At 37.8% G+C, this 26,759-nt stretch overlaps 1 protein-coding gene across 1 annotated transcript in view; it reads left to right on the plus strand.

The window, feature by feature from the left end:
* Positions 1-26,083, plus strand: part of slc7a14a (solute carrier family 7 member 14a) — a 47,507-nt gene extending 21,424 nt beyond the window's left edge. Inside the window, exons 3-10 of the mRNA XM_033988252.2 lie at positions 1,697-1,933; positions 5,316-5,533; positions 5,628-5,774; positions 10,963-11,171; positions 11,511-11,658; positions 14,910-15,405; positions 16,818-17,054; positions 25,605-26,083. Coding sequence (XP_033844143.1) covers positions 1,697-1,933; positions 5,316-5,533; positions 5,628-5,774; positions 10,963-11,171; positions 11,511-11,658; positions 14,910-15,405; positions 16,818-17,054; positions 25,605-25,891 — 1,979 coding nt within the window. The 3' untranslated portion in view covers positions 25,892-26,083. The remainder of the gene's footprint in view (positions 1-1,696; positions 1,934-5,315; positions 5,534-5,627; positions 5,775-10,962; positions 11,172-11,510; positions 11,659-14,909; positions 15,406-16,817; positions 17,055-25,604) is intronic.
* Positions 26,084-26,759: the final 676 nt, after the last annotated feature.

Raw genomic sequence — 26,759 nt, forward strand, 5'->3', positions numbered from 1 at the left:
TAATTGTGTCTGCATGGTTTTTATCAATAGGAAATCTTTTGGGGTGAAAAATGACTTGGGACTAAAAAATGTCTGATTATTTTATATCTTTTTTTAATTCTACAGACAATTATACAGTTATACAGACAACCAGAGTAGTCCCAGCTGCTGTGCGTTTATTGTTGGTTCCACGTCGATGGTTGGACTCGAACCTGCGACGTTCGGGTCAGAATCTTCAGATCTTCGGATATCCCTCTGTATTTTTTACACAGAGGGATATCAGTTTGGTCCCCGCACTCTCCATTGTGTCTCGAGCCAGAATCTAATGTGCAGTGTGATATTTTTTTGTCCTGTGACGCATGTGAAACGAAGGAGCTCATTGGTCACTTATTATTTTGAATAGAATGACATTTCTCTCACCTCAGATTAACAGAGTTTAGCGGTTCGCTCATCGACTCCGCTGCCATATTTGTTTTGATATGGACTAATTCACAGATTCACCAGTGACCAGACTCACATCTTCGTAAAGTATTGAAGAAGTGTGTATTCCAGAACCCCAACAATCAACCAGTTAGTTGCATCTCGTGCCAGAAGATAACCTTGCAAATCAGATTCAATTTTTCCTGTGACACATGTGAAACGAAGGAGCTCATTGGTCACTTATCGTTTTAAATAAAATTACATTTCTCTCACCTCAGATTAACAGAGTTTAATGCTTCAGTCATTGATTTTGATGCCATATTTGTTTTGATATGGACAGACCATGCATGTCTCTGATTGGCTAATCCATCTGTCAATCACGCCCAGCTGAAACCAGGCAGATTTACTCACAAATGTGTATTCTGGATCCCAGGCAGTTGTACTTTAATTTAGTTGCCAAATTTGTGTATGATATGTAAAAATATAAGACTAAAACTTTTTTGTAATAGTTTTTCTAGCCATAAAGGATCAGAACTTGGCTTTCAGTTATACAACAAGATGGATATTTCTTCTGTAAAATGCAGTCCTCCTGATTTCCATCCTAAAAGACCTGTGTACTTTGTGTTCAACAGGTTAAAACAACTCAAGATGCTTTCAATATAACATCTTTGTCCATTCTCTGTTAGTCATTTATTAAGCATGTTTTCATCAGAGTGAGTTATATTTGAACAGACGGGGCACTCATAGGACATCTATAAAAACACAAATACAGCCTACACTGGAAGGTAACTCAAAAACCCATTATTTAAAATCTTTCTTGTAGATAACTGATGCAAATTTAAGAAAAAAATATTCCAAGGATCCCATAATTTTATCATGTTTTCTTTTTTTTTTGCACTTATCACTAAAAAAAGTTCTGAGTTTGTGAGTTGTGTTCACTGACAATGGCAGTAAAAGTCTTCTGATTCTGATTTTTAGGGACTTTTTATGTGTAAAAATAGCTGAAAATGTAGACATAAATCAGAATAATGTACAGAGCTTATTTGAGATTCTTGGTTAATTTAAAAAGGAAATATTTGCATACTTTATTTACAAGTTAACAGCAACCTTTTACCTTTAGTTTTGTAGAGATATGCAGGATTTGTGTGTTAAATATATGTGAATGAAACGGAACACAACACTGGGTATGTTTTTGATGAGGAAACAACATTATAACAGATCAGAAAACAGTGTAATATGTGCCCTTTAAGTTTTGCAGTACCTTTTACTAATGTTACTTCCTATATGTCTTGTGTAGGCGTGTGTTATGCAGAGTTTGGCGTCCGCGTGCCTAAAACCACCGGGTCGGCCTACACTTACAGCTACGTGACCGTGGGCGAGTGCGTGGCCTTCTTCATCGGCTGGAACCTGATTCTGGAGTATCTGATTGGCACAGCCGCGGGGGCGTCGGCTCTCAGCAGCATGGCCGACTCGCTGGCCAATCACAGCATCAGCAACTTCATGATCTCACACGTGGGGGCGCTGCACGGACTGGGTGAGTGAGTGAGTGAGGGAGGGAGGGGGAGGAGGAGGTGTGGCTGATTTGTGCAGAAGTTTTGGTTGTACAGAGGTGTTTTAGAGTACAACAGAAAAGCACATGGCAAGAAAGAGGTTAGAAGCCACTATCCAATCTCTGTTATGAGTTAATCACATTATATATATCACAGACTCCATTTTGAGGACTTTTGATCGTTCAAAGTTAACGGTCCTAATTTTTTGTCACTCTGAAACCCGAGGTAAATACTGATAAGTGATGGATGAAGTACTCAGTTTTGTTACTTAAGTAAAAGTACAGATACCGAGGCAAAAAGTTGCTCAAGTAAAAGTATCACATGAAAAATTGACTTAGTATCTGTTTAAAAATGTACTTTAAGAGTAAAAAAGTAAATCTATTTTACAGAAGTGTTGTTAATTATTTTATTATTATTTTTTATTATTATTATTATTATAATTTTTATTATGTAGTTATTATTTTATTTATTAGTGTTAAATGCAGTGATATTGATTCAAAAATTTAACATATTTTGGTCAACAGCAGTGATATGAGTCCATTTCTTAATTTTTCTCATGAATTTTGTGTATTTATTTTTGTTTTCTTAAAGCCAAAGCTTGAACTCAAAAATTTTAGTCAAGATGTTGCCACAAACCCGTCAAATCATATGAAAAGTACTTTTTACTTTTCAGCTCAGTTAAAAAATGTAGTGGAGTTTAAAGTAAAGTACAGATACCTAAAAATTCGACTCAAGTTCAGTACTTTTTTGCACTTTTTTTCCTTCCACCACTGATATTCTTTAATGTTGTGTTATGTTATTGTAGCAGCCAAACTGTACCTCCAGCCTCTAGGTGTCACTGTTACATGTTTGGACACACCTGGGCCTCACCTGTGCCTCACCTGTGCCTCTTAAAGGGGAGTTAGCGCAGCAGGTGTTGCGTACGTGAGGAGGAACAGTTTTTTGAGCGTATTAAGGAAATGCATGGAAATAAAGGCCATTTGAAGTGCGTTTTTTTTGTTTTGAGCTCACTTTTTGGAATGAAACACGACCAAAAATATTTAAAACCTAGTGGCTTTGTGGCACAGGGTCACTTGGCCTCTACAGTTATGTTTATGTATTATTATTGTTTCTATTACAAAAGTTAGCTTATATAAATGTAAAAAAAGAAAAAAATTGTAGATTTGTATGCAACAGATTTTACAATTACCATTTTAAGCTTTTTTTTTTTTATATTTGGACTGTCAGTAAAGCTCTCTCTTTCACTGATGCACTACATTACCCTGTTTCCTCCTACAGTTTAGATACTCAGTCCAAGATTGGTACAGTGCTAATAGCTCGTCTGGCAATAACTACAGATCTGGCAAACATTTGATTACTTGAAAGCCTGCCTTAATTATGCGCTTATTGCTGCTACCCCTGCTTTTCCGATTTGTACGAACCCATTCGCAATTTGAGGTGGTTTTCTTTGCCATTTGGCTTCAAACCCTGGAAAATCTCGCAAATTATTAAAATGATTCAAATGGACAGTCACCAAATTCAAAGAGGTGATAATTCTGTAAAAATACCACTTTTTCCAGTCCTTTATTTACATGTATTTGTGAGTATTGGCCCACGTGGAAGGTCTGTTCGTCAGCTGTATGTGTCCGATAACTCTCTTCCTGCTCTTTTCCTGTCGGACGCTGACAAAGGAAGGACGTTTTCACACTGACCACATGACCAGTATCACACAGATGTTCACTGCACAATGGAAACATGCTCGGACTTTTCCCCAGGCAGATTAACATAGCGCTAACAAACAAACTACGCTACGTAATACTGTATATGAACTGCGACAATCAGACTTCCATCAGACTGACCCAGGGCAGCTGTGGCAAGACAAATGACGTAGGCAAAGCAAGGAAAGTTTATTTGTACAGCACAGTTCGTACACAAAGTAATTCAAAGTGCTTTACAGAATAATAAAGACTAAAGTCACACAAATCAAAACATAAATACTCACAAATAATCATCATAAAATTACCTTTAAAACAGAAGAGTGCAGAATAAAAACCTTTCGTATCACCACAGAGTTTGGATTAAATAACAAAATGTAAGTACAAATAAACAGTGGTGAAACGTAACCAAGTAAAAATAGTAAAGTACTGTTAAGTAGTGCAAGTGTAAAATTTAAGTATCTGAGTTTTTTTAGGTGGGTACTTCTTACTTTTACTTCGCTACATTTGAGAGGAGTATCTGTACTTTCTGCTCCACTACATTTTTTAACTGGACTGAAAAGTGAAAGTATTTTTTATGATTGAAACCTGCTGAAAAAGCTAAGGGTTAATTTTTTTTTTATCATGTTTGTAATTTGAGCAAATTTAAAAAAAAAAACAAAAACAAAAAAAAAACACAGCTGTTTCTGCACAAATCTTTATCAAAATCACCACATTTGAAGCTTCATTAGATCTCAAAATGTTTACTTTTTAATCTTTAAGTACATTTTAACAGGTGATTTAATACTTTAGTAGGTTTGTAGATTTTTTCATTTGATATCTTTACTTTTACTTGACTTTTTTTTTTTTTTGCTCCAGTATCTGTACTTCGTCTTATTGATCCAGATTGGAGTGTATGAGGATGTTTCTTGTCCAAAGAAGGAACACAAGTGGAACAAACTGTTGGTTTACTTTACAAAACCTAATACTTGCATATATTACATTCATCACTTGTGCTTCCCTATTTATCTTACTGCTCGGAAATTTGGAGAAATGCTATAAAACATACGTAGATCCTATGATTAAACTACAGAAAAGGACAATAAGAATAATTAATAAAACAGGATTCCGTGATCCGACTAATGAACTATTTATAAAATAGAATATATATTAAAATTTCCGGACATGGTTTAGTGAAAAATTTTGACAATTCTGTTTTAGGTTGTAGGAATTCAGTCCTTGTTTAGATTCTTTAGGTTTTCTCTTCTTTAGGTTTGAATCTAGTAAAATTAATGTTTTAATGAGTTAATGTGAGGCAAAGATGTGTCTGTTTGAGGAGTAAGACTTTGGAATGATCTCAATGATGACATTGAGTGAACTAAAACTATGTCTAAATAAAAATAAACCCTTTAAACAATTCATTCATACATATACATTGCTGTAGGTTTATATGAGCCACAAGACATTTGTGTTTAAGATACTGATTTAACTAAATAAATGACTGTTTTGTGGAGTCATGTGTTAGTCAGGATGCACGTGGCTTCAGCCCAATACGTTTTTTTGGTGGTAACTAATGAAGAAAATGTTTAGTTTTGTCTTTTTCAGAGAGAATGTAAACAACCAAGATAAATTAATTCATCCACTCACAAGTATCTCTATGTCCAGTATAAGTAAACCTGTTTTGACTCTGCAGGTAAAGGTGAGCAGTCGTACCCTGACGTGATCGCCCTCCTCATCGCTCTCCTGGTCACTGTCATCGTCGCTTTGGGCGTCAAAAACTCCGTGGGCTTCAACAACGCTCTGAACGTTATCAACCTGGTGGTGTGGGTCTTCATGATGATCGCCGGCCTCTTCTTCGTCAACGGAGAGAACTGGGACGAGGGCCGCTTCCTGCCTTTCGGGTGGTCTGGGGTGGGTAACAGAAGGCGGAAATGGAGTAAACAGCAGTGTGTGTGTGGGTTTTGGTTTATTTATCAGTTGTAAATGTGTGTTTTTTTGGCTGCAGGTGATGCAAGGGGCAGCCACCTGCTTCTATGCTTTTATTGGGTTTGACATCATCGCCACAACAGGAGAAGAGGCAAAGAGTCCCAACACCTCCATCCCATATGCCATCACAGCGTCGCTCATCACCTGCCTCACCGCCTATGTGTCGGTAAGTTATTTAGACGTCAAACTGTGCTCCCTCCACAACACGTGAGCCAAAACACCACCGTATTGTTTATTTGCAGCATTTTTTATTTTTTTTTCCCAAGGCGTCATAACTGAATCTAATAGTGTTGCACAAGACTCTATGTTCTGTAGAAACTGAACCTCCCGAGACCTGGTGTCCTCATCTGTGGACAACACATTTTGGGTTGTTTAGGCCACAGTGCAATTTTTTAGAAGAACAGTAACAAGAACATGTTCAATTTTGAATATTTCTAAGAGTTTAGAATATTTATTTATTTATTTATTTTTATTTTATTATTTATTTTTGTATTGTTTGTATTTTTATTTTATTTCGGTTTTTTTTTAAATTGTATTTTAATATATTTATTTTTTTATTTATTTATTTATTTTTTTTAAAAGGCATATGTCTTCCTGCTCCTGTCAGCAGCACAAATGAGACACATTGTTCTTAGAGGCACAATTGTTTCTCATTTTGTCATTTTGTTTTTTTACACAAAATGTATGTGTTCAAGCACTTAATAGTTTTTGCAAGTAAAGTCCTGCAAGAGCTCGGGTCTCAGGAGGTGAAAGCACATGTGTCAAGCTCAAGGCCTGAGGGCCAAATGCAGCCCGCCACGTCATTTTATGTGGCCCGTGAGAAGATAAATTAAAAGGCATGACTCATTTTAAGTCTATGCTGCTTTAATGTTTGCACTGACAGTAAACTAATGAGATTTTCCCAGTAAGTGGAACTGAGAAATATTTGCAAATAATAATCACAAAATGTTCGTGAAGAGGAAAATTGTCCCAGCCAGATACACACTTTTAAAAATGTCAGTTTATCACAGAAACCGTTATTTAACAAGTTGAAAAGTAATTACATTTATTATACATGACATTCGGTTACATTTAGTGACATTTACACTGCCGCAGTTACATCTGGCCCTTGATGGCAGCCATTTTGCTGATGTGGCCCTCGGAGAAAATGAGTTTGACGTCCCTGATTTAAAGCAAACCTATTCTGCAAAATCAACTTTCCAGAGCTTCTAACCATATTCTAGTCGTTTCCCATTCTCATTTACCCTCTCAAACTTGTTTTTATAGCGATTCGTGCATGTTTGATCAATCTTTAATCGCTTATTTTCAACGCACTATTTTACCGATCAATCCCCGTTTGCATACGCCCACTGCTCTCTACTTATTTCATTCTACGATTTTGTTTTATTAATCGATGATACGCGTGGGATTCAGCAGAGTCGCGTAGTTATTTTGGTGCAAATGTGAAAAAAAATCCGCTACTTCCTGGCGTGATCTGGAGTTTTCTATAGGAGGCGCCGACAACTACACGGCTCGTTGTTGTGATATTTACGCCAACGTCAACTCCAATTGGGCGCGGCAGTTTTCTAATGCAGAGTTGAGCAGATGTGTTTCTTTTATTAAGTCGTTTCAGATGAATATTGCGATTTAAAAAGTGCAAATTGAGCCACAGTGTCATAGATTATCACTATAGATCAGACACAAGCACCGCAGGTCTGCTTTAAATTACTTAAATTGAAAACACGATGCATTTGAGTAGTTTTCGTGACCTGGTTGTGTGCATTGTCTTACCTGGAATGTTCCATATTACGGAATTAAACTGATGAACCTTGTAGTTACTGAATACTTTTTATTGCCATCGTCTGTGAACACAAACTAGGAACTTGCGGCGTTGATAAAGTGCAACATAAAAACACACTGAATGAATACAAATACAAAGTTAAAATGATACTTAGAGGTAGAAAATATATACAGCAGCATCAGAACAACAGTTTATATTGCTCATAAATACGTAAAAATAAAGCAAAAGCCGAAGTTAAATCTTGTTGTAGGATCATTTTAGGATTTGTCCAGTTGATAGATTTAACTTTGGCTTTTGTTATGGATCAGACCTGACTGAGGGATACACGGACACTTAAAAATAAAATAAAAACGCATTTTTAGTTTAATCAAGGCTCTCCCTTCACCAATTTGACCTGTCACTTGTTCTGCTTGTCGTGTTACATAAAATATTATATATACAAGTTAATTTAGCTTGAAGTAATGAAGTTTCATTGGCATAAATTGGTTTGTTTTTTATTTTTTTTCAGCACATTTGTATGAATTAAGTAGTAATGTATTGGAATAACAAGTCAGAAACATCTGGGAATAAACAATATAATGTAGGTCCATTAAGTGAATGCATCTAATCTAGTCAAAATGAGTTAAATTAGGATTAATATATTGAATTCAAGTAATTTTAACTCATCTAGATATTAATTTTTGATGTCTGAAGATTGACCTAACCCACTTTTTACCTGTCAACCATCTGTGTCGTTTATGAGATCAAGAACAAATTTCTAATACTCTATTCATTTATATACAAAGCTCTTTTTTTTCTTTTTTTTTTGTATTTATAGGATTTATAAGAGATTCACAGCCCGAGAATCAGACCTCTGGAGTGTGGGTGTCTCCCAGCTCTGATCTCGACTTATTCCACTCACACAACCTACTTGGCACTTTTTATCCAGAAGGTTGTTGCTATGGCTACGGTTTAAAATCATCCAATAAGAATGAGGCAATTTCGGCACCTCCCAAAGAGAAGAAAGATTGCATCAACTTTTCTTTGAAACTCATCCCACTTATTCCCACTCCTTCTAACACTGTATCAAACTCTGTAAGCTCCAAAAATGAATCAATTCTGCGATTCTTCGTGCGGGCTTTTCTACGAAGAGGAAGTAGAAGCTGGGATTTGATTATTTAGGGGAGAAAGAACAAAGAATTATCGACTTCAAGGCACGTTGCTAATTAATGAAACACTTTGAAGTATTTTAAATCGTATTAACTGTTGTAAATTATAGCAATCTAGTACATTTTGCAGATAATAAAAAACTTGTTCAGCGCTTGTCATGACACTCAAAGACGTTTCACACAGTTCAAGACAAAACGCAGATGAAAAACGATTAAAAAAGTAGATGCACTTATTAGAAATGTTGTTTTGAACAGGGTTTTTTGAAGATGAGGCTCTGATCTGTTGATTTAGAGCGTTCCAGAGGGTGGAGGCAGTAGCAGCGGAGAAGTCCCTGTCCCCCCAGGTCTTATGTTTTAGTCGTGATGGGGTGTGACAGGAGGTTGGCGTCAGCTGACCGGAGGGCCTGGGTGGGTGTGTGGTGTTGGAGGAAAACAGAGACGTAGGTGGGGGCCTTGTACACATTAGTGAGGAGCTTGAATCGGAAAGCGCTGGGGGATGGGGAGCCGGTGGAGATCTCTGAGTACGTAGGGGTAACGTGTTCACGGGAGGAGGTGTACTGGAGTCTAAGGTGAAGTATAGATCTGGGTGTTGCAGGAGTGGAGGCGGGAGGTGACAAAAAGGTGGATGAAGGTTTGAGCAGACTGTGGGGAGAGGGATGGGCGGACGTGAGGTTATAGACGGCGGTTTTGGTGATGTGTTTTATCTAGTTTCTCCACAGATCTGACCTGTCACTTGGTTGCGTCACTTTCTTATCTGTGTGGAGAGCGATGTTTTTTTGTGAAGCAATAAAAAAAAAAAACCCTAAACTAGACAGGTTTCATGGAATACTTTGGAACAACTTGTCAAAAAGGATAGTGTACCATTAAATATTTTGAAAAGGAAGTCGGTTTGTATAATTACGTTGTTTTTGATCAATATTTTCATGACTAAATTGCGATTATTTCAATGCATTCAGGTGCAGAAATCAGTATACATCTTTATATATTATTCATGGTGACAGTAAACTGGCATTTCCCATCACACTTAAAGGTCAAAGTTCACCAGGATGCAGTTGTTTCTATGGGTTAGTCTTTTCTCGTGCTTCTCCGTGGTTATAATCGGTTCGGGCAAATCCTCCGTCTGTATCGCGGGTCAGTCTCTGTGACAGATGGCCCTGCATGAATTTACACGTCAGCTTCACAACACACACAAAATACACAAACGCACACAGTGGTAGGAAAATATGAGTAACAGACACACAATGAGAGGTGGGAGATATGGAAATATGCAAAATTACAAAACAGAAATAAAAAAACAGAGGTACAGTGTATACAGTTCTGCACGTATGTGATAAATTAACTGTTTATTTTTTGTGCAATAGTTGAGATATTTAGTGGCAAATCCTAACATCCAAATCCTAAAATATCAAAAAAAACCCTCCATTTTGCATACAGCTACTTAGAATATGTGAAATATGCTAAATCACAGGACTGCAAAAACTAATCACATTTTAAATTTTCACATTTGGCAAATTGCAAAGACTGGAATTGGTCTGTAAAAAATGCTTGACCTGTAGTTTAGACCTTGCATATGATTATTCTGTTAGTGTTTTATTTCAGACTTCTCTCAGACAGTGAGTGGAACCTAAAAATAAATAAAAGTAATAAAGTACAGGTACCTAAAATGTATACTTAAGCACATTTTAAAGTAGATACTTTTTACTTTAACTTTTCAGTTCTGTTCAAAAATGTTGTGGAGAAGAAAGTACAGATACCTGCTCTCAGATGTAGCGATGTAAAAGTATTTTTTATTATAGTTTGAGACCTGCTGAAAAGGGACGTTCATAATTTGAGCAAACACAAATATACAACTAAAAACAGCAAAAAAAAAACCCTATTGATTTAGTTGTTTCTGTTGAACAAAATTCAGCACAAATATTTATCAAAATCACTACATTTGAAGCTTTAGAAGACTCAAAATATGCACAAAATACTTTTACTTTTTGCTCTTTAAGTATAGAAATTTTAGTACTTTTACTTCAGTGCATGTTTTCATTTGATACTTAAGTATATTTTTGCTCCAGTATCTGTACTTTTACTTTGGTAACAAAATTGAGTACTTCTTCCATCACTGATGTACACAAAATCACTCTTCAAATCTAATCCCAATTGCAAGACTTGCCAGAAAGAAACTAAACCAATACAAGACCTGTAGTTTAGACTTTTACAAAAATGCTTTATTGTGTTAGTTTATAGATTTTATTTCAGATTTCTCTCAGATGTCAATGCACTTGGATGTGTTAACATAAACTCACAAAACCACTCTGTCAAAACACTGTAAATCTAATTGAAATGCAGTGTCCGAAAAACAAAAATCTAAACTATTTGACTTTTAAAACTTTTTTTTTTGCCCGTCTGAATCTTTCTTCTTGCCCTTCTTGCCCCAGGTGTCGGTGATCCTGACCCTGATGGTGCCGAACAATGAGATCGATGCAGACGCTCCTCTCATGGAGATGTTTGCGCTGCACGGCTGTATGTTTGCTAAGTATATCGTAGCGGTCGGGTCCATCGCTGGACTCACCGTGTCTCTGCTCGGGTCTCTGTTCCCGATGCCCAGGGTCATCTATGCCATGGCGGGGGACGGGCTGCTCTTTAAGTGAGACTCTTTTAACGTAATCCTTATTGTTTGTACAGACACACACTACGTAAAAGTGAGCTTACATTTCTTCTTCTGTTTAATGCCAAATGTTAGCCACCCTATGTGTAAGTACAGTATTTGAAATATAAATGAAACCAAAATAGTACTACTAGCCACAAAACATCTAAAAATACCCAAGTAAGTAGGAAGGATTTGTTTTGCGCAGCCCAAAACCACATAGATTGACCTACATTCATTGAACTAAGTGTGGTTCACAAATTAAAACGTGTTTTAAGATTATTCTGTCTCTAAATGACACAGTGTGTACTCTAACCGTGTACTTTTGTGTGTGTTTAGGTTCCTGGCTAACGTGTCTTCGTACACAGAGACCCCGGCTGTGGCCTGTGTGGTCTCGGGCTTCCTGGCGGCGCTGCTGTCTCTGCTGGTCAGCCTCAGAGACCTCATAGAGATGATGTCTATAGGAACGCTACTGGCCTACACCCTCGTAAGTGCAAACACAATACAAACACAATGGTAAAACTTATTTAGAAATATTTGACCCTCTAAACATTTCAACAAACTTAATTATAGTTAGTGATGGGTGGGTCAATATTGCTTTAAAAAAACTAAATTGTAATTAACTTTTGAAATGCATTGATTATATTTTAGATTATTAGCGCATGTTTTTATTTAGATCAGTTCAACGTTGCGTGGATCCAATAATCACAGCCTCTATACACACAGCTAAAATTCTTTAAAGTAAGAGTTCTTTTTAATACAAAACTAAGCATTGGTAGAGAATCGATATTGTGATACTTCCCGTTATATTTGGTATCAGATCAAACCATCGCCCCACTCAACACCATAGCCCCACTCAAAACTCGGTCCGTTTCATTCACTCACTCTGCACCCTGGTACACCCCCGCCCTCAGACACCTCAAAACACAAGGCCGCAGACTGGAGAGACTGTACAGGAAAACTGGACTCACCATACACAAAGACATGTTCATCTCACACATCCTCCATTACAAACAATCCATATCCACAGCAAGATCCACATACTACTCAAACTTAATCAGTTCACATGAAGGAAACTCAAAAACACTATTCTCACTCCTCTCACAGATCACAAAACCCCCGGACTCACTTCCACCTCACCTCTATTCCTCAGAATTTTGCAATAACCTGGCTGCTTTCTTCACCACCAAAATTCAACTGATTCATCAGCAACTCAACCCCTCTGTTTCAAACCCACCTGTTTCATCTTCCGCTTCCCCAATGCACCTGCTTTCTTCTTTCACCCTGCCCTCTGTCACCCAAATCTCTACTTTCATTCGGAACTCCAAATCCTCCACCTGTCAACTAGACCCTCTCCCTACTGTCCTCATCAAAACCTCCATCCCTGCACTGTCCCCCCTCATAACTGAAATCATTCACTCCTCTCTCACCTCCGGTACTGTTCCCTCCACCCTCAAAACTGCTGCCGTCACTCCGATACTCAAAAAACCCGGTTCTGATCCCTCTGACCTCAATAACTTTCGTCCCATTTCAAACCTACCCTTCATTTCCAAACTCCTTGAGAAAACAGTTGCTGCCCACCTCCACACTCATCTTTCCTCCAATAACATCTACGAACAATTTCAATCTGGCTTCCGTCCCCTCCATAGCACTGAAACTGCCCTTTTGAAAATCACAAACGACCTCCTCCTCTCTGCTGACTCTGGTTCACTCTCCATCCTCCTCCTGCTAGATCTCAGTGCAACATTTGACACCATTTCACACTCCATCCTCCTTGACAGACTTTCCTCCATTGGTGTCTCTGGTACTCCCCTCTCCTGGTTCCACTCCTACCTCTCAGATCGCTCTCAGTTTATTCAGCTGAAGTCATTCACCTCACACCCCTTCCCTGTCACATCAGGTGTTCCTCAGGGTTCTGTCCTCGGTCCTCTGCTCTTTCTAATCTATCTTCTCCCCCTTGGTTCCATCTTTAGAAAACACCACATTCACTTTCACTGTTACGCGGATGACACCCAGCTCTACATTTCCAGTAAACCCAACTCTACACTTCCACCCTCCTCCCTGACAGACTGCCTCACTGAAATACAAACCTGGTTCACCTCAAACTTCCTCAAACTTAACGGCAATAAAACAGAACTCCTACTCATCGGCACCAAATCCACCCTAAGCAAAATAAATCCTTTTTCCATATCCATTGATGGCTCCTCTATCTCCCCCTCCCCTCAGGTAAAGAGTCTGGGTGTCATCCTCGACAGCACACTTTCCTTCACCTCCCATATCAACAACATCACCCGGTTCGCCTATTTCCACATCAGAAACATCCACCGCCTCCGTCCCTCACTCACCCCACACACCACCGCCATCCTCATCCATAGCCTGGTCACTTCCCGTATTGATTATTGCAATTCTCTTCTGTTCGGACTCCCACAGAAATCACTCCATAAACTCCAACTGGTCCAAAACTCAGCCGCCCGCATTATCACACACACACCCTCCCATCACCACATCACACCTGTCCTGCAACAGCTCCACTGGCTCCCCATCACGCACCGCATACACTACAAAATCATACTCCTCACATACAAAGCTCTCCACAACCTGGCCCCTCCATACCTGTCTGACCTCATTCACATCTCCACACCCGCCCGCTCCCTCCGCTCCTCCTCTTCCCTGCACCTCACTGTCCCTCCTGCCCGTCTTGTCACTATGGGGAGCAGAGCCTTCAGCTGCTCTGCTCCCCAGCTCTGGAACTCCCTCCCCCATGACCTCCGCAACACACACTCACTCCCACACTTCAAATCTAAACTCAAAACTCATCTGTTTAGAAAGGCCTTCTCACCCTGACCACTCTGACCATAACTGCTCTGTCTTTTAATCTATATTTGTTTTTAAATGTATTTTTAATCATTTTACATTGTTCTATTTGTATTGTGTATGTGTGTATGTACGGCGACCTTGAGAGCCTTGAAAGGCGCCTAACAAATAAAATGTATTATTATTATTATTATTATTATTATTATCGCTAACTGGCTCGGTGCACAACAGCCAATGGCAGCCTCAGTGTTAGCGTCACTACTTCCTGTCCAAGTCTGTCTCTAAGGTTTTGCTATGTCACACTAAAATGAATAAATATGAGGTGAAAACATCAGCGTAGCGCACTCCTGTGTTTAAAAAGACAGGTGTTTGTGTCTCAATGCTAACGCTAATGCTAATTTAGAGGCATAACAAATAGTAAAATAACACCACAAATTGAAATAATCTACATAAAAACAAAGCAATCGGGTCAATTTTAATTTTGATAGGTTGCTTCTTTTATATTTTAGGCTTTTGGTGAAAGTTAGAATTAGCTTTGAGACACAATGAGCTAGTTAGCATGCCGCAGCGCACTGATATTGTTTAGTTGTTGTCTTTAACTGTATAGTTCAGAGTTGCAGTTTGCATTTGCATTTCACCATATTTTAAATTAACCTTTCCATTTTCCTATTATGTTTTTTTTATTCTCCTATTATTTTGACTTTCTATGCCTTTTTTATTGGATGTATGTATTTATATAAAGCAATATCACATGTTTTCTTAAGATTCTTTCAGTTTTAAGTCTAGTCCTTCTTGTTTCTCTTGGTAAATACAAAAAACAAAACAATCCAATGCTAAACAAGATTACACATGCAGAGTGACACATTTTAGCATTTTTTTGAGTCAATAAAAAACTAAATCTGACTGTTTCCCCCCAATTTTCAGGTGAGCCTCTGTGTCCTGCTGCTGCGTTACCAACCCGAGAGCGACATCCATGGCTTCGTCAACTTTCTGTCTGAAGAACAGAGCAAAAAACGCAAGGAAGGAGTGTTGGCTGAATGTGAAAAAGACGCTTGCTCCCCTACATCTGAAGCAGACGAGTACGGAGGCGCGCCGACCAACACGTGCGGTGCCAAAAACCTACCTTCCCTGGGCGACAACGAGATGCTAATCGGCAAACCTGATAAAAACGCTTACAATGCTAGTCACCCCAACTATGGAACTGTGGATATGACGACCGGGATTGAGTCGGAGGAGACGGAGGCGGGAATGTCGAGGAGGTTGAAGAAGCTGATTGGGCCACGTTACTACACTTTACGGATCCGGCTGGGTTTACCTGGGAAAATGGACCGGCCGACCCCAAGCACCGGGAAAACTGTTACAATCTGTGTGCTGCTGCTGTTTATCTTTATATTCGCTTTCTGCTCCTTCATCATTTTTGGTAAGTTTGCTCGTATATTATGGCATTACTTTAATTTTTTTAATCTACTCAGGTATAAATACACAAGCTGGAGACTCGTCTGTGCAATTATTTAATTTAAAATAGTGATTTCAGTTATTACTTTAATAATAATAATACATAACACTTGTATAGCGCCTTTCATGACACTCAAAGGCACTTTACATAGTTTAAAGCAAAGTGCAAATGAAAGAAACATTATTTGAAGGCAGTTTTTTTTGAAGATAGTGAATGTGGATTCTCTGAAGTTTGGGCAGGGAGTTCCAGATGGTGGAATTTATTCAATTACAAAATATTCAAATCCAAAATATAATTGATTAACTTCTGATCAGTGTGATATGGGCACTCGTTCTGCCACTCAAAACCTGAAGCAAAGCCATTCATCTACATAAACAAAAGCATAATAAAATATGCAGGGCCGGCTCCAGCTTTCAGGGGGCCCTAAGCTGAATGTGTCTCTGGGGCCCCCTCCTGGTTCAGCTGTTGGTGATTCACATTTCACACATTCTGACTCTGCTCTCATCACTTTGACCAGTTGTATTTGTGTTTATCTGAACAACATCAGACTGAAAACATCCAGAATGTCACAACTACCACAGTCACAAGAACAGAACACAGACATATAAGGGGGGGTCAAGATTTTTAAAATTCTAGACATTTTTTCTTCATTTCTGGTGGATTTTAATGTGTTACAGTTGGCAACAGTGGCTTAAATTTACATTATGTCGGGTCCTTGCTCCGGTGTAAACACAGAGCTGCCCTCACCTCTGCCCGACTCAAAAACAAATGTAGCATCAGCAGATATTTTACTACTATAGATATAAAATAAATGTGATTGTTTTGGAGGGATATTTAGGCTTCAGTAAATGCACAAGCCCTGTGTCTTGATATATTATATTATTTTCAATATAAATGTATGGGCTCTTGGGGGCCCTCTGGTGGCCACGGGGCCCTAAGCAGCTGTTCAGTCTTATTATAGTCTGATCCGGCCCTGAAAACATATGAATTATAATATATTTGATCTATTCTCTTTCAACGGGTTATTGTTTCAATTATGAGCCAAATAATGATGATATTAATTCATATTTTTGTCATAATGGAGCAGCCCCGGGTCCCTCCAGATCTAAAAAACAATTATTTTGATTATTTTCAATAGTAAGACATAAAGCTTATTGTAAAAAGAATTCACCTCTAATCTAGAAAGCTAAATTAAATATTGAAGACTAAATGTTTGTGAATTTGACACTGGTTCAGTGCCTTGTCTGTGGTCTCTGCTCTATGTATTTATCCAATTCTCTGATTTTAATTTTGATGTTTAGTCTCTCACTTGTTGTTTTACTTGTCTGAAATCAAAGCAGAATGTCTCTAATGTTCTTCTTTTATCTTTAACCTAGGCTCCAGCAGTATTGAAGAGGGTGCCTGGTGGGCGTTGCTTCTTCTGATCGTCTTCATCTTGGTCTTGGCCATCCTCATCATCATCATCCTCCAGCAGCCGGAGAACCCCAAACGTCTGCCCTACATGGCCCCCTGCGTCCCCTTCGTCCCTGCGTCGGCCATGTTTGTCAACATCTACCTCATGCTCAAGCTCTCCGCCATCACCTGGATCCGCTTCTCCATCTGGTGTTCCGTAGGTAAGAAGTAGAAATTTTGGAGAAATATTTAGCTGTTTGTCTGATAAAATTTGCAGTTGTTTTATTGGGATTAAGAGGATTCTTCTGGATTCTGTTCTTAATTCACATTTTGAAATATTTCCAAGAAGGATTTGAGAATATGCTGCCGTCTGTGGACTTTAAGTGGTGTATTTTGTTAGTTGGTTTTCATTTTCCATTGAATATTGGCTTTTTTTTGGTTGATTTATTCTGTATTTTCTGGAGTATAAATTGCACCAGCCAAAAAATGCATAATAATGAAGAAAAAAACATAAGTCGCATTTTTGGGTGAAATTTATTTTACAAAATCCAAGACCAAGAACAGACATTTTATCTTTAAAGGCAAGTTATAATAATAATAAAATGTAGAACAACAGGCTGAATATCAGTACAGCACGCTAACGTAACGCATTTATATTTATTCAGCTACATCAGGGACGTCAAACACATTTTCACCAAGGGCCACATCAGAAAAATGGTCGCTCTCAAAGGCCTCATGTAAAATAAATGCAACTACTTTTTTAACTCGTTCATTAACTGTCTCTGTATTTATTTCTTATTCATGTTACAAATATCACATATACATTTCCATAGATGTAAAAACAGCTGGCTTTACAACTGTATCTCCTGATAAACTGACATTTTAAGACAGTCAAGACAGTTAATTTATCTTGTTGCGGGCCACATAAAATAACGTGGAGGGCCACATTTTGCCCGGGGGCCTTGAGTTTGACACATGTGAGCTACATGAGGCATACACAGAACTGAACACGTGTCTGGTTTGTTAACGTAAGATATTAACAGTTAATCAGATAAATAAAGCAGAAAAAACAAGCAACAAGTTTACTCTGGATCTCACTCCAAATCAATAAAGTCATTGAACTCTTCATCCTCGGTGTCGATTCTGAACAACTCCACCAACTCCGGACTAAGATGAAGCGCCGTTCAGCGGAATATGATTTACTGTAAGGGGCATTTTTGTTCAGTCTTTCTCAGATGTCTTTAAATTACCATAATGTTGAATTTTATTATTATTTATTATTATTATTTTATTTTTATTTTTAATGGTACAGGAGGAGTAGATATAATGGTACAAGTCTAGAGTTCCCTCGTGCAGTTCTCAGTGTGACAATAACAAAGATGTGAAATTATATATTTTAATAATTTCACATCTGAGTATAAGTCACACCCCCGGACAAACTATGAAAAAAGTGCGACTTATAGCCCAGAAAAGCTCATTTATTGACAAAACATGGAGACAGTAAACTGAAACAAACACAGATTTTCCTTTGGGTTGCCAGGTTTGTCACTTTCCACCATTTTTATTTTTATTTTTTTTACATTTCCAGGAACCACTAATACAATCAAAATCATACTTTAATACCCAGTGCTTTTGTACAATCTTTCTTCCAGAGGAGGAGGGGGTTTAATTCAAGGGTAGTGAGACTAGGAAGGACAATAAGAATCCAGTGTAATTAGACAGTTATGCCAAGGGAAAATGATAATGCAAATACGGCTCCTGTGAGACAATGTTAAACTGATAAATGAAGTCAAGGATAAATTATCTAAATTCTCTTACAAGTAAAGTAACATTTGGGACAAGTTTTTAATATGATCTGATAAAGAGAATACAGTAAACACAATGCAGAACAGTGTGTAGATGTCTAAACTATAAGATTAGCAGGTTTTATTAGATTAAACTAGACTGAAAAGGGGAAGTGCAAGTTCCTAAACACATTACACATTAGTAAACCAGACATAGCCAACTTTAGCTACTTGTCCCCAGGTCGATGATGTTAAGGGGCAGTAAAAAAAAAAGATTAACAAGGCAAACAATATAAACAAAGGCCTTGACACAAGAAACAGGAAATTAAAAGGGTCAAGGCATAAGACATGATCATTTGTGGTTTGCAGAGGAAATTATGTGACAAATTATTGCAGTCATTAAGAATTCAAAGTACAATTTGTTATAGGATGAATTTATTTATTTATTGTTCAGGCCATTTCATTTTGTTGGCATCAATTTAAAGAGTCGGCAATAACAAAATAATCAGACAGTTGACATAAATACACGTTTCAACCGTTATGCGCCTTATTATTGGCATGAACAAAGGAACTGGAAGAAGATAATTCTTATAAACTCTGTTCTTTTCACAGAATAACACACATTAAAATCAAAATGTCTTAATAATTAACTTTTCCTAGACCAAGATTTACTTTTTCCTGACATTTTCGACCGCTCTCTAGCGCTTTTCCTCAGAGTAGCCACGTGATGTTGCTATGACGTGTCTGTTCAGCTGATTTAAACAGGTTTTGTCATTGTCTTCCTACCGGTTGAGGCAGGACGACAGCGCCATCTGCAGTCCGACCTTTTCCCAGGTGTGTGACAGTAATAAAGCCCCCTCGTCCCAGTTTCTAGTCCCTGTTTAAATCAGTTGAACGGACACGTCACAGCAACATCACGTGAGGAAGACGTGAGTGAGCAGTCGAAACTGTAGAGCCAAATGCATGTCTTTTGTGGTTTGCATTTCAATAAATTCAGTATTTTCCTTAGTCACCTAGTCAATCGTTATTTTATCCTTTACTTACATTTTTTTTATTTTTTTTATTTAGAAGTGAAGCATGAAAATAACAGTATGGTGTAGTAGCTGCTAGTAGCAACAGGAATCATCTGCCAGTCTACTTTATTTCACGCTAAAATCGTGAAATACCTAACCCAAGGGTCTCGAACTCACGGCTCGGGGGCCAATTGCGGCCCGCAACAGGATATTTTGTGGCCCGTAGGACAATATGAAAGTTTAATCTTAGTGTGGCATTACCATGGTGCATGTAGAAGGTTCCCCCAAATGGATAAACCCCAAACACACGTGTAACTCGCGCTGTGTACTCCCGTCGCAAAAGATTCAACAAATAACGATGCCTATCCATGAAATCCACAAGAACTGATGTATTTCCTCAAGTATGTTGAAAACAGTGATGACGTTTGAGAAGATATTAGCAAAGCTTTTTTTGTTGAATACCTGATAAGCCCAGCCTCACCCAGACTCTGCCTCCTGTGGCCCCCAGATAATTTAAGTTTGAGTCCCCTGACCTAACCCAATATGAAGACTACACATAACCAGGAAGTAGATTCATATAGTGCGACCAGCTCCTTTAACATTTACATCCAAACACCATTAGCCTTAAGCTGTTTACACACATAATGAAATTCAATCATTTTAATATTCACATTAACATTCAGAAACACACAGCTCATTACCATAAACCCCGTGACATGCTCTGTATGTAATATTCATTTTATTTCGTCATTAATCATTTTAGAAAGGTCAACACTATTCAATGAAATTAATGGCACACGTCTAATGCATGTTGTGTTTGTCAAAATGAGTTGTTTTGTGTATTTGCAGTTCAATAATAGATGAAGATTAGGCCTGGAGTGAAGTACATCTGGATGCTGTTTTCTGTGGGGCCTAGTCTGCAAACATTAATATTGTTTTGTATGTAGAGTTATACAAAGCTGAGTGCAGTGGTGGAATGTAATGAAGTAACAGTAGTAAAGTACTGCACCGACATACACATTTTAGGTACCTGTGTGTAAATACATTTTAAAGTGGGTACGTTTTAGTTTTACTTGAAAAATAAATGGGCAAGTACATATTTGATATCAGTGGAGGAAGGTAATGAAGTACAAGTAGCAAAGTTACTGTACTCAAGCAGAATTTTTAGGTATCTGTACTTTACTCAGGTACATTTTACAGTGTACTGGTACTTTCACTTTTCAGTCCTGTTCAAAAATGTAGTAGAAAGTATTTTTATTATTGTGTGAGACCTGCTGAAAAGTCTGAAGGTTTATTTTTTAACGTGTTCGTACTTTGAGTAAACAAAAATATACAAATAAAAACAAAAAAAATTGTTTAATTGTTTCTGTTGAACAAAATTCAGCGCAAATCTGTATCAAAATCTTTATTAGACCTCAAAATCTGCGCAAAATACTTTGACTTTTTACTCTTTAAGTACATTTACTTTACAGATACTTTAATACTTTTACTTAAGTAGTTTTTTTCATGTGATACTTTACTTTTACTTGAGTTTATCTATTGTTTTTGTTCCAGTATCTGTACTTACGTAACAGATTTGAGTGCTTCTTTCACCACTGCTTGACTGATATGATTATTTTATTCATACATGAGGCAAGAGCCATTTTGGTTTCTTGTTTCTTTTCTTTTTGTATAATTAATATCCAAAAGGAAAACCCACAAATGTTGCATCCAGCCGTTCGTATCAGTGACGAGATCTATGAACTTGCTACTTCAAATCATAAATCTGCATATTAACAGTATTTCTCCTACCGCTCCTCTCATTATTGGCCTATAAACTATGGGAATGTCATCGCAAAAAACGCAGAAATGTGCAAACTGAAACAGAATACTTTAATCAAAAACAGATGTCATTTTCCTTTGGGTTGCCAAGTTTGTCACTTTCCACCACAACACGTTAGTTTAATCTCTCAACTAACAACGCCCCCAGTTTTCCTAAGAAGCATAATGAGAGATTTTTTTTTTTTTTACCAGTAGAGGGCAGATGTGAAACCTGTCCTCCCTCACCTGTGTCCAGCCTCACCTTTGCTCTCTGTTCTTCTTCTGTGAGAAAACAAAACGGGCGGGTCAGCTAATTTAATTACAAATAGTAGCTTTAATCACTTGTCCTTTGACGAGACGTGTACTGACATTTATTCATTTGCGTTTTTTGTGGAATTCTGACGATTTATTAGTAGATTAATACACATTTGATTGACAAAACATGCTAAGCTAAAACAAAAACAGATTCTCCTTTGCGTTGCCATGTCTGTCGCTTTCCACCACAAAATAATAAACTACGTGCAAGGCGCTGTGCTAGCTAGCTAGCTTATTGTGGCCGTGTCTCCATTTTAACCCTTCGAAGTACCGTTCGAAGTACTCAGCCTACGAAGGGTGCTCCTCCATTACATCGCCTAGCAACTGTGACGGCTGCTGACTAATGAGCTAAAAGTGTAAAATGGACAGTTTTATTTTTAATTCTTTATTATTTCATTGAAGAAGAGTCAAGGTGTCGTCGCCGCAGCCGTTTATTTCTGTTTAGATTAAATGAAGTTGGGAATTAATCTTTCCTTTTGAATATCAACAGGGAAATATAACGTTCCAGGTGATTTTTTTCCCCCCAGATTATTACATAACTTTAAGAAAATACACCTTGTTTTTCCCCGTAGAAGAAGTCACGCTCAGTGCATGATGGGATATAGCAGTGCGCGAAGTCTGCTCGGATGCACGCTTCGATCACAGCCGATCTCCATGGAAACGCAGGAAACGCGGCGGTATTGAAATAGGACAGGCCTTGTCGCGCCAAAAGTTACGCAAGTGCCCTTCAAACGCAGCCGACGAAGTGTGAAACCGACGAATTGACACGCGGCCTATGTCTCAAAGCTATCCGATTGTGTTTATATATAGATTATTTCAGTTTGTGGTGTTTTTTAAAATATTTTTACGCCTCAAAATTAGCATTAGCGTTAGCATTGAGACACAAAAACCTGCGTTTCTAAACAGAGCAGTGTCCTCCGCTGAAGTTTTCACCTCATTTGTTTAATCTTTACCAAATACACCTGTTTTATCTTTAAATGTGTATTGATTTTAGCGTGACTCTGCAAAAACATAATGAGATATAATGGGACAGGAAGTAGTGATGCTAACAGTGAGGTTGCCAGGCGTTGTTCTGCACAAACCTTATTGGAGTTCCCGATTGTAATTGATCCTAGTTTTCTTAAAAAGCTCCTGACACATATTTCTCTGCATAAACTCTAAAGATGATGTATTATTTCCAGCACAATCAAAACAACTTAAGAGTATAAATAGTTTGAGGTTTTTTTTCCCACAGCACTGAGTCAGATTTAGGCTGAGCACACACTGCATAAAACAAAGAGCATCCCGTTTATCAGCTGCAGATGTGTGATGTTGTGACTGTAAATAGTGACTCCTCTTCTTCATTCTGGGGCTGTGGGTGCAATGTGTTTGAACCAGCGTGGCTCTTTGTGGGTTTGTTTTTAAGAGGAAGGAAGGAGGTAGTCTCATGTGTTTTCATTTCCTGTAGAAGATGTTTACTGTATGTGTGTGTATTTTAGATTGATTTCCCTCTAAGGTGCGTCGTCCGTTTGATTCATTGGAAAAGACTCCTGTTCTTGTTCAACCGTACAGCACTGGAGGTCGTTCAGTATCAGTTTGACAAGTGACCATACTGAAAAACTCTTCTTCCAGTCAAAAGTTTGGACACAGCTTCTCATTAGATTTATATTTTTACTACTTTCTACATTTTAAATACATCTTGCTTCATATTTAATGGCTTCTGTATGTATGGAATTATGTAGTAAAGCAAAAAAAACTTTATATCTTATATTCAAATCCTCAAAGTAGTGTGGATTTTTTATTTTTTTTTAAATTGGGAGGCTTAAAGCTACCGCTATTATTATTATTATTATTATTATTATTATTATTATTATTATTATTTTATTTTTATTTTTTTACCAGTAGAGTAAAAATATTTGCTGAAAAGTATTTAGTACATAGTAACTTTTGTCTCGTGTTTAAACATCGGCCAAAAGTTGGACACACCATCTCATTCAGTTTTCTTTTTGTTCTATTTAAAATGTGATTAGTAGTAAAAATAAATACATTGACATAAGATAAATTGAATTATCTAATAAAGGCAAAAGTTAAGTAAAAGTTAAGTTAATAACTCTACTAAATATTTTTTTCGACAACGCAAAGGGTGCCTGCTTTGAAATATTTGACTTTTTTTTCTTTTGCTACATAATTCCATACAGTACATCTTGCTTCATATATTTATTGTCTTCTGTATATATAGAAAATGTAATAAGTAATTGAGTCACTGCTTGAGTAATACCCCAAACTCGGGCTATAGGCCTCTCACTATAAACACTATATCGACATATCATTCAATAAATAAAAGATGGAAAAATATTTTTAAAGGTGGGTACTTTTTCTTTGCATTTCTGGGGAATTAAAAAAAAAAAAAGTTTTTGTTAACATCTATGACTCACTATAGACATAAACTACTACAGTGTTTCATTCTGCCTTTATGTGTCATGGATCATACGTGGTACTTCAAACTTGCTGTGTCCATAAATTTCCATGAATTTGTTTCAATATTGTCGTTCATCGCGTAATTTTCTTCGTCAATATAGCACACTTTGCATTTCAGAATTTGTTATGTTTATTATGAATTCTTTTTTTTTTTTATGGCTACTGAAGGTGTAATAAGAGCGATTTTGACGCCTTTTTACATGTTTGCACCATCAGCCACTATGTGTCACTCTACTTACTGTTTGGTCTTACTAGGCGCGCCCAGGTGTGCTGAGGTGTGTCCAGGTGTGACTATTTGGGCTAATTAAGGACGTCTCCGAACTACAAAGTCAAGTCAAGTTTATTTGTATAACACAATTCACACACAAAGTAATTCGAAGAGCTTTACAGAATAAGAAAGACATTAAAATCACAATACAACAAATCAAAACATAAATAATCACAAATAATCATCATGAAATTAACATTAAAGGAGAAAGAATAAAAAGGCATACAGTTTTTGACCGTGGTTGTGTTATGTGTTTAGTGAAGAATCCTTTTATTGACATTTTCTACACGAGTATTGTAACACCTTTAAACTGTCAGTTTAGGAGCTGGTGGCCGCTACAGTTATTATAAAGTGCTGTCAAGTAATTTTCTTATTTATACTAATTTTTAACACCACAGTATTTTAGCTTGTAGACAGAAAATAATGGAATCATGCAGGTCATGTGCCACCTCCAGGAAGTTACATAAAATGCCTTTAATATAAAACAATGATTCTCAACCTTTTTGTCTCAAGTACCCTCCAGTATTAACACTACCGGAGTATAAATTGGTTTAGGGGTGGCAGTGGCTCAGTTGGTAGAGTGTTTGTCCACTGATCTAAAGGTTGGCGGTTTGAATCCTGCTCTCAACATAAACATTGGTTGAACATTCAGATCCACTGACCCACAGGTTGGTGATGTGATTAAAACTTGACGTAAAGTGCTTTGACTCTCTTGAAGGTGGAGGCATTATATTAAAAATGTGTGTTTACTAGTACATTGCCAGTTATAACTAATATGTTTTCTTGTTTTAATAAAATTTTTGCCACAATTATCCTACAAAACTGTACTGCAAATATTTTACATTCAAGTATCATCATTTCCACCTGTCTTTTTGAAATCTAAACTCATTCCAAGCACCTCATAGCTATTCTTCACGTAACCACAGAGGTCCACATACGTCTGGTTGGTAAACACTGATTTAGAGGATTTTATGAAGGTATATTATATATTACAAAGGGCAAAAGTGTTAATATGTAAAGTCTATGCAGTTATTGCTTTTATTGTAATTCGCCGTCCCTCCACCAGATGTCACCCTAAACCAAACAGTGCTTTATCTCTTATAATTAACAAGCTCATATCTGTTTTCTCTTCAGGGATCCTCATCTACTTTGGCTACGGCATGTGGAACAGCACTCTAGAAATCACGGCCCGAGAGAACGAAGCCCACGCCTCTACGTACCAGCGCTACGACCAGGGCGTGGACGAGGGGTTCTGCGGCTTCGACGACGACTTCTACCCCCCCGCCACCGGAGACTCGTGTGACGGCCAGCAGGGGGGGCAAGACAGCCAGACCAAACCGGACCAAAGCGATGGGACAAAACCTGGAGGCAGGACCATAGCAAATCACGGACTGGCGGAAGAAGACCCCTTGGATTTCTGATTGGACTGTGTCTCTCCTGAATGTACTGCCTCGTGTGCTGCCTGTGGGATCATGGGGGAGGGGAGAGGTGTGTGTGAGTGTGTGTGAGTGATGGTGTAAGCATGCATGCATGTGTGTGTTGTTCTTTGTGCGTTTAACTGGCTATGGAGGACCAAAAATGACTCAAGTAATGTATTAAAAACCTGGTAAAGCAAAACATTATGACCATTGACCACATTCTGAGTATTGGTCGGATACTGCAAAAGCGCAGGGATTTAAAAGTGCTCTGCGTGACCTTTCTGATAGCAGACACGCAACCTGCTAACCTGTCTCCATGGAAATGTTATTGCTCTGCCTGGAAAGTTCCACAGCATGGCATTAAACTTATCATAAACATTTTTATTATGGGTGTTTATAATGCTCAAAATACTGAAGATTCTATTGTCTACACGGAGATGGACAGGTTTGACGTCATACTGCGGAACATTTTAGGCAATTACGTAACTATGGAGACAAGCAGGTGGTGTATCATCCCCGAGAAAAGTTACACAGTGCGTCTTTAGAATCAGAATCAGAATCAGAAGACTTTTATTGCCATAGTCTGTGAACACAGTTCACAAACTAGGAACTTGATACGGTGAAAAAGTGCAACATAAACACACTGAATAAATACAAATACAAATAAGAGCATGCACAAAGTTAAAAAGATATGCTTAAAAAAATCAAATGAAATACTTAAAGGGAAAAAATATGTACAATAGCAGCATCAGAACAACAGTGCAAAGTGGCTTATTAAAGTGACCGGTGTTATAAAGTGTCCAGTTTAGTGCAGATATTATAGAGTGTTCATGAGACAAACAGCAGAGGGGAAGAAACTGTTCTTATGGCG

The sequence above is a fragment of the Periophthalmus magnuspinnatus genome, chromosome 22 (assembly GCF_009829125.3).
Source record: "Periophthalmus magnuspinnatus isolate fPerMag1 chromosome 22, fPerMag1.2.pri, whole genome shotgun sequence".
Taxonomy (NCBI): Eukaryota; Metazoa; Chordata; class Actinopteri; order Gobiiformes; family Gobiidae; genus Periophthalmus; species Periophthalmus magnuspinnatus.